Consider the following 9,091-nt stretch of genomic DNA (forward strand, 5'->3'; position numbering starts at 1 on the left):
GTGTACTTAAGTATAAGATGTACACTTAAATAGCCTTTTATTTAATTAATATTATTATTAATAATATTTAATTAATATTATTATTTGCAAGTAGAGTTTGTATATACTTGTAAGATTTGAAGTACAGTACACTACAAATGCACATTCAGAACAAATAAGCACATTTCTTTTTCACAAGAGTTGCAGAAATTGAAAAATTTGCTTAAATGTTTCAGTAACATCTTAAATTTTGGTATTTTCTTTGAACATAGATATTGTGTGTCTTCTGATGTCTTGGAATGTATAGGTTGAATATACATTTTAGTGCTTTTTTTGTCCTTTTTTTGGAACTAAACAAATTCATTGCAATGAAAAGATGAGCTTAGATATTCCATAAAATGTCTGCATTTGTGTTCGATTGAAGATTCGAGCAGCTCTGTGATCCATAACAGTTCAATTTTAATAACTGAAAATGATTTGATAGAACTGTTTTCTTTCTCCTTTTTCATAGTCAAATCTTTTAATCTCTGTCCTCAGGGACATTCCAGCTACATTACACATCTTGACTGGTCCCCCGACAACAAGTTCATCATGTCCAACTCAGGAGACTACGAAATCCTTTACTGTAAGTGGACGACCGCAACAAGCCCTTTCTGGCTCAATTTCTCTGAAAAACATTCATCTCTAATCGTATTTGATTTTTGTCTCATTGGTTTGGTGGAATACATAATAACTGATTCAGCTTGTGGTTTGTTTTTGCACTTTTTTGGACCACAAGAACTTACATTTTGCACCATATCCCAGATTTTCCTGACATGTTGTTTTCTCTCTTTCACAGGGGACATTCCAAATGGTTGTAAGTTGATTCGTAACCGTTCTGAGTGCAAGGACATCGACTGGGCCACATATACCTGCGTGCTGGGATTCCACGTCTTTGGTCAGTATGTGTAGAGATCAGTATCAGTATCTGGTGCATTGTGGGTGTTATTGCTAGTAGGGGTTTGATACCTACTGTATAGTACCCACTGCTGAAATCTCCCTGCCTTCTAAGGGCCGCCTTCCTAATGTGAATCAAACGTAGGACTGAAAATTGGCTAGAAGAATTTTTGCTTTATGTATTATGAGTATGCGTGCTCTGTGTATGCGTGCCTCATTTGGTTCCAAATGTGTGGCTGGTATTTGAACTCTTCGCTCTATTTCACACTCATTTCCTGTCATTGGTTAAGTTTTGAGGGGGTCTTTGTCATTCTCTTTCTCGCACGCACAAACACACGTTTGCTTGGCAATCTAAATGAGGACATGCCAGACTTACTTCAACTAACTTTTTAATCCAAATTTGACCAGACTAATAACTTTAACCCTAGAAGATGATGTATATATATATACATCATACGGGGGAAGTCGTGGCCTAATGGTTAGAGAGTCGGACTCGTAATCGAAAGGTTGCGGGTTCGAGTCCCCGGCCGGCAGGGATTGTAGGTGGGGGAGTGAATGTACAGCGCTCTCTCCACCCTCAATACCATGACTGAGGTGCCCTTGAGCAAGGCACCGAACCCCCAATTGCTCCCCGGGCGCCGCAGCATGGCTGCCCACTGCTCCGGGTGTGTGTTCACGGTGTGTGTGTGCGTGCGTGTGTGTGTGTGTGCATTTGTTCACTACTCACTGCTGTGTGTGTGCACTTGGATGGGTTAAACGCAGAGCACCAATTTCGAGTATGGGTCACCATACTTGACAATACGTCACGACTATACTTTACTTTACTTTATATATATATATATATATATATATATATATATAGTGCTGCTTGAAAGTTTGTGAACCCTTTAGAATTGTCTATATTTCTGCATAAATATGATCCAAAACATTTTCATATAAGTCCTGAAAGTAGACAAAGAGAACCCAGTCAAACAAGTGAGAGAAAAAAATAATTATTTGTCATTTATTTATTGAGAAAAATTATCCAGTGTTACATATCTGTGCGTTGCAAAAGTATGTCAATCTCTTGGATCAGCAGTTAATTTAAAAGTGAAATTAGAGTCCATCTGTGCAGAGGTGTTTTCAGTCTGTGCAATGACTATCCAATGTCAGTACGTGACCTGTTTTATTCAAAGAACAGGGATCTATCAAAGTCTGATCATGTTTGTGGAAGTGAATCATGTCAGGAACAAAGGAGATTACTCAAGACCTCGGAAAAAGAGTTGATGTTGCTCATCAAAGCTAGAAAAGGTTACAAAACCATCTCTAAAGAGTTTGGATTCCAGTCAGACAGACTGTGTACGAATGGAGGAAACTCAAGACCACTGTTACCTTCCTGAGAAGTGGTCGACCAACAAAGATCACTCCAAAGCAGAACGTGTAATAGTCTGCGAGGTTGGTAACTTCTAAGCAACTAAAGGCGTTTCTCACATTGGCTAATGTTAATGTTCATGAGCCCACCATCAAGAGAGCACTGAGTGAGAACATGGTGTGCATGGCAGAGTTGCAAGAAGTAAGCCACTGTTCTCCAAAAAGAAAATTGCTTGCTAAAGATCAGGTGGACAAGCCAGAGGACTATTGGAGAAAGGTTTAATGGATGGATGAAACCAAAATGGAACACATTGGTTTAAATGAGAAGCTATTATGTTCGGAGAAAAGAACACACTGCATTCCAGTTTAAGAATCTTATCCCATCTGTGAAACATGGTGGTGGTATCATGGCTTGGGCCTGTTTTGCTGCATCTTGGCCAGGACAGCCTGCCATCATTGATGGAACAATGACTTGTGAATTATACCAGCAAATTCTAAAGGAAAACGTCAGGACATCCGTTTAAGATCCGAGTCTCAAGAGAGAAGTCATTCTACCAAACAATGGTTAAAGAAGAACAAAGTTAATGTTTTGGTACGGCTGAGTCAAAGTCCAGACCTTAATCCAGTTAAAATGTTGTGGAAGGACCTAAGCAAGCAGTTCATAGGAGGAAACCCACCAACATCACAGAGTTTAAGTGGTTCTGCGCTAAGGAATTGACTAAAAGGAAAAAAGCTGTCCAATGTAACCTACCTGGCCCTACGTGAAAAATAATTGCCCCCTCCTGTTAAATCATGAAAGAACTGTGATTTAACCACATTATTTTAGAAAGCTAAGTTACATTTCACTAGCCAACCCAGCCCTGATTACTGCCAGACCTGTTGAATCAAGAAATCACTTAAATAGAACCTGTCTGACAAAGTGAAGCATGCTTAAAGAGCAACACATCATGCTGCGATCTAAAGAAATGTAAGTACAGATGAGAAACAAAATAGTTGACGTATCAGTCTGGAAAGGGTTATAAAGCCATTTTTAAAGCTTTGGGACTCCAGCGAACCACGGTCAGAGCCATTATCCACAAATGGAGAAAACTTGGAACAGTGGTGAACCTTCCCAGGAGTGGCTTGCCTACCAAAATTACACCAAGAGTGCAACAATGACTCATCCAGGAGGTCATAAAAGAACCCAGAACAGCATCTAAAGAACTGCAGGCCTCACCTGCCTCAATTAAGGTCAGTGTTCATGATTAAACAATAAGAAAGAGACTGGGCAAAACCGGCATCCATGGGAGAGTTCCAAGGCAAAAGCCACTGCTGAACTAAAAGAACACAAAGGCTCGTCTCACATTTGCCAAGAAACATCTTGATTATCTCCAAGACTTTTGGGCAAATATTCTGTGGACTGATGAGACAAAAGTTGAACTTTTTGAAAGGTGTGTCCCATTAAATCTGGCATATAACCAACACAGCATTATACCAACAGTCAAACATGAGAATGTCCGGACATCAGTTTGTGACCTCAAGCTCAGGCGCACTTGGGTTATGCAGCAGGAATAGCTCAAGAAAAACAAAATTTAGGTTTTGGATTGGCCAATCCGATTGAGATGCTGTGGCATGACCTTAAACAGTCCTTTCATGCTTGAAGACCCTCCAATGTGGCTGAATTAAAACAATTCTGCAAAGAAGAGTGGGCCAAAATTCCTCCCCAGCAAAAAGACTCATTGCCAGTTATCACAAACGCTTGATTGCAGTTGTTGCTGCAAAGGGTGGCACAACCAGTTATTAGATTTAGGGGGCAATTACTTTTTCATGTAGGGCCAGGCAGGTTTGGACAGCTTTTTTCCCTCAATAAATGAAATCATTTCAAAACTGCATTTTGTATTTACTCGGATTATCTTTGTATAACATTAAAATTTGTTTGATGATTTGAATCATTCAAATGTGACATACGCACAAAAAAAGAAAAAAAAATTTCATATGTGTATATATGTGTATATATATAAGTAATCTGTATTTTGTAATCTGATATATGGAAATTAAGGCTTTATTATATTTAGCTAATTTCTAGGGGCCCATTGTTTCACATCACCTTTATTTATAGTCTGATTGTCAGTCAGCTGTTCTTCCTTTGCAGCATATTTCATCTCACTTTCCATCTGTTTTTGCAACTCTGTCTTTATAAGCGCAGTTATAATCTCTTGTTCTAATTTTGCTCACATTCCGAGTGACTTCTTGTCTAAGCAGGGTGATTTCAAAAACCAAAAGTAGTTCAGACCACAAACTCACTTAATCTGTCAGCATAGCGTGCCGTCTGATGTGTGCAGGTCTGTAATACTGGAGCACATGCACACAGGGTGCTTCTGAATAAAGCCAGCCCAGTCCTGACCACAACTGCACATATTTTAGCACTTTATTAGACTGGAAAAATATTTGGTTGAATTGTAGAAATTCCCTAGCACTGAGCCAATAGATTAGAGCAATACAGTGAATGTGATATTACAGAAAACTGTGTGTGAGAAATTCCTTTACCTGGTGTTCTTCTGCCTCCTGCTGGTGATCTCATTGAAGGCTCCTAATCCATTCATGATCATAGTTTTTGAATGTGATGAAAATGACTAAAATGACTCCTTACGTGATACACATGATGCAGAAATCGACATGTCATTCCATCAAGTTGTGAAATAGCAGATTGTTTCCTGGAAAAGTTACAACCTGAGATACTGATAGGTTACTGATAAATGTTGTTATTAAGCTGGTAGCGTTTTTCTTCCAGCTATTGTTGTGCACTGATGTGTTTTGGTGTTTGCTGTGTAACAGGTGTTTGGCCGGAGGGCTCAGATGGGACAGATATCAATGCACTTGTGCGATCTCACAACAGGAAGGTGCTCGCTCTGGCTGATGACTTCTGTAAAGTTCACCTTTTCCAGTACCCTTGCTCAAGACCGAAGGTCTGTCACGTCACTTTACTGTCATATTTTAAAGAGCGTCTTTACTTTTTCATTTTAGAACATGTGTATTAGTTGTTCGCTAGATATCTGAAGCCAGATATAAATCAGTTTAATTCATGATTCATTGGTTTTTGTTTGTTTGTTTCAGTATACTGAACAGCAATTTGATTCAGTACTTTTTAAATTATATGATTTATAAGTTTTTTAAAACTTTAGTGAAAATCCTATTTCGATCTATTTTCCAAATGCATGTTATTGATCTTTTTGTGAACAATTTATGCATGAAATAGTTTTTTGACCTCGTAATTCTTATTGCCGATCTACCAGTGAAACTTCTTCAATCATTTATTCAACTTAAACTCTGCCCCTTTCTTACAATTGACTGCAAATTCAGATCTGCCTCCATCCCATCAACAATCAATGGATTGAACCAAGTCACTATCCTACATTTTTTATTTTTTTTTTGGTAATCCGTTGTAAATTACAACTAGGGGTGGGCGATATACAAGTAGGCACGATTAGCTTGTAGAAATTTGTTACATGCTCACGTGATGTTGCTATGCTACATGGCCACGAAAACCTATTGTTTGCATGTGTTTTTAAGCATTACAACAACTGATTTTAAGCCATTGAAATGCAATCAGCAGCAGCAAGAACTAATTTTGTCATATGCTTGCGCTGTCTGAAAGACCGTTACCGGCCCTTTTTTTTTTTTATCTGAGAGACTGTTTTTACCGGCCCTGTTTTTTTATCTGAGTGCTGTCAGAGAGGCGCACACACGTGAAGATGCGCTTTATAGGCCTTGAACGGTTAAATACACACAATTGTATGTCAAAATGACCGTCTTTGCAACTACCCTCGTAAACACCGTAATTTAGGTTTTAAGTGAAAGCAAACAGCTGAGAAAGAAAACATGTGACAGACAGTATGTTGGATCCAGGCAGCTATTAAAGTGACAGCAGTCTAATATTCTTGCTGTCTGTCATACGTTAATGAAACAACAAAAGAGAGAAAATTTCTCACTGCTCTTGACTAAATGTCTTTTGTAACTTTCATAAGAATTGTATTATATTATGCAATGTATGTAGCATTTCCTATTCATTTGTTCTACTCTAGTTTTTTATTTGTCTTATTGCTTGTAATTAGTTTCTTATTCTTATTTAATTGCTGACTGTTTACTTGACTTCAGTGAGTTTTTTTTTTTTTTTTTTAATTTAGGCTAGTATTAGTTTTTGTGATATTGACACTGGTGACAAGAATTATGAAATTTCTATGATATAACATTTTTTATATCATAAAGACCTTATTTAAAGAAAAAAATAACTATTGTGATACATATCGTTATTGTGAAATAAAATTGCTCATCGGGATATAATATTTTTGTCATATCACCCAAAAGATGAGCTGTAATTGAAGCCTGGGGGATATTATTTTCTCTCTTTATCTGATGTTTTACTGATTTGATTATTTAATTGCAGGCCCCAAGCCACAAGTACAGCGCCCACAGCAGTCACGTGACAAATGTGAGCTTCATGCACAGCGACAGTCACCTGGTTTCAACGGGTGGCAAGGACATGAGCATCATGCAGTGGCGTCTGGTGGAGAAGACCTCATCCTTGGTGCACAGCGACTCCAGCTTGGGTCTAGGCGATTCCCTGCTGCACAACTCCACCCCTCGCAGCCTGCCGTCAGTACCCAGCGTTCCCCACACTCCTACTGAGCCCTTGCCGGTGCCAGCCTCGCTTCCCCTCAGCACCCAACCCGACACCAACACTCCCCCTCCCACTCCCCCCGAACCCCTGCACACGGTTACTCCTAATGGACAGCAGGACGGCTCTCCCGAAACCCCGCCCCCTTCAGATGAGGCCACGCCCCCATCCGACAGCACCCTGAGCCCCAAGGACAGCCTAGAGCCTAGCGACGATACGGCCACACCCAGTGATGAGGGCACGACCTTTAACCCTCCCTTATAAGGCAGCCCGACCCCTTCTCTCGCCTGCTCGATAGCCCGCCCAAAGGCACCAGCATGTCACTGCAGCCTTTCTGTCGGATTACAAAAGCAGGGTCTCCTCAGTTTTTATCCTTTCAAAATTTTATTTTCGTTTCGTGTCTTAGTTTGTTATGTTGACATTCAGTAGATGTGGTTGTGGAGGCATTGGTTTGGGTTGGATGGTGAGAGATTTGGAATGTGTAATTAAAAAACTTTGGAAAGATTTAGAACACATACAAGTTTACACTGACGCACGCACACACACACACACATACACACACACTACCACACAAACACTAATACACACATGCATAGACACATCATTAACTGTGATACATTAAAAAAGAGAAGAAAAACAATTTACCAGTTTTACATACAAACAACATCCTTCTTCATATAAACAGACAAATGGATAAAATACAACATAAAATGGACACATGCTTTCAGTTAATTGGCATTTGTCATATACATAAATATACTTATTGATTAAGGATCAGTAACTAAGGGTGAATTAAGCTGAATTACAGAACCTTTTCCACACTTTCCTCACCCAAAAATGAGCATTCTTTTTTATTTACTCATCCCCATATCATTCCAGACCTGTATGACTGACTTTCTTATGTGGAACACAAATATTTCATAAATGTTTTGAAGATGTTTCAAAAATCTTTTGAGGATCTTTCGAAGATGTTTTGACGATCTTTAGAAGATCTTTCGAAAATCTGTCAAATCTTTCAAGGATCTTTCGAAGATCTGTTGAAGATCTGTCAAAAATCTTTTAAAGATCTTTCGAAGATGTTTTCAAGGATCTTTCAAAAATCGTTGATTTTGTTCTTAGTCAATTGGGTCGAAATCAACTTTGGACTTTTATTCTTCAAAATGTAATTTTATTTGTTATGCAAAAGGCAAGTCAAGTCATACAGGTCTGGAACGACATGAAGTTGAGTAAACAATGTTCATTTTTTGGGTGAACTATCCCTTTAAATGAGTGTAAAGCTTTAAAAAAAAAATCACATGATGTTCATTTGTATTCTCTCGCTCTCAGTGAACATTGGTGGAGGACTGCATGTAAAGCTGATTTGTGTGCTTGCATAGCATCTGTCCCTGAGCCAAAAACTACAGGACTTGTATATCTGGTGACACCAGGCAGGTGCCCCTGGTTCATTGGTCTGATTCGAGGACCTCAACCATTCAAGCTGCTTCTGCAAGTCACCATGGTCATGGACACCTTGAATTTCAACTCAGAGCAATTATCGCCGCTTTACAGAAGAATAGCCATAAACAGCAGAGCAATTCATTCAGTACAAACACAAGTAACACACACTCACACAAGCCTGACCTGCCTCAAAATGGGGTCTGCATGGCGATAGCCAAGCTATTTTTTTATCAAAAAAAAAAAAATTCAGTCTCATCCGCCTGTCTAAAGATGCCGTACCACCCTCACATCTCCCTCAGTTTCCTCTGTTGGACTGGAGAACCTCCTCTGTATTCATACCATCCGTTTTAACCTTGCATCCAAATGACTCTTCTCACTGAGACTGCATTGTTTTTAGGTTTCATTTTGGGACTGTTTTTCTTGTCATTTTGTTCATTGGACTGAGATGTTCTTGTTTTTTATCGAATGAGAGAAACGAAAGATTAAACGAGTCTTAAATGTGCGTGCGTGAGTGTGTATGTGCGTGCGCGAGTCGCCGCTTCTTTCATTCCGCTGAAGGGTAATCGCCCTCCCCCTCTCTCCCTCACATGTTCTCAGGATCACTCTTTTTGGAGAGAGTCCAAAAGAGAAAGAAAGTCAATGGATGAAATAATGTTTTTTCCCACTCCTTTTTGTAAAGCTTACAAAAACAGTACCAGAAAGTACCATAATAATACCATGATATTAGTTGTACCA

The 9,091-nt window shown here is 39.2% G+C and overlaps 1 protein-coding gene across 3 annotated transcripts in view; it reads left to right on the plus strand.

The window, feature by feature from the left end:
• LOC306884681 (echinoderm microtubule-associated protein-like 4) overlaps positions 1–8,852 on the plus strand; it is an 89,675-nt gene extending 80,823 nt beyond the window's left edge. For all 3 annotated transcript variants that reach the window (XM_079440781.1, XM_079440779.1, XM_079440780.1), the window contains 4 exons: positions 517–604; positions 818–916; positions 5,080–5,210; positions 6,689–8,852. In XM_079440781.1, coding sequence (XP_079296907.1) covers positions 517–604; positions 818–916; positions 5,080–5,210; positions 6,689–7,183 — 813 coding nt within the window. In that variant the 3' untranslated portion in view covers positions 7,184–8,852. The remainder of the gene's footprint in view (positions 1–516; positions 605–817; positions 917–5,079; positions 5,211–6,688) is intronic.
• Positions 8,853–9,091: the final 239 nt, after the last annotated feature.

Source organism: Barbus barbus (assembly GCF_936440315.1).
Source record: "Barbus barbus genome assembly, chromosome: 18".
Taxonomy (NCBI): domain Eukaryota; kingdom Metazoa; phylum Chordata; class Actinopteri; order Cypriniformes; family Cyprinidae; genus Barbus; species Barbus barbus.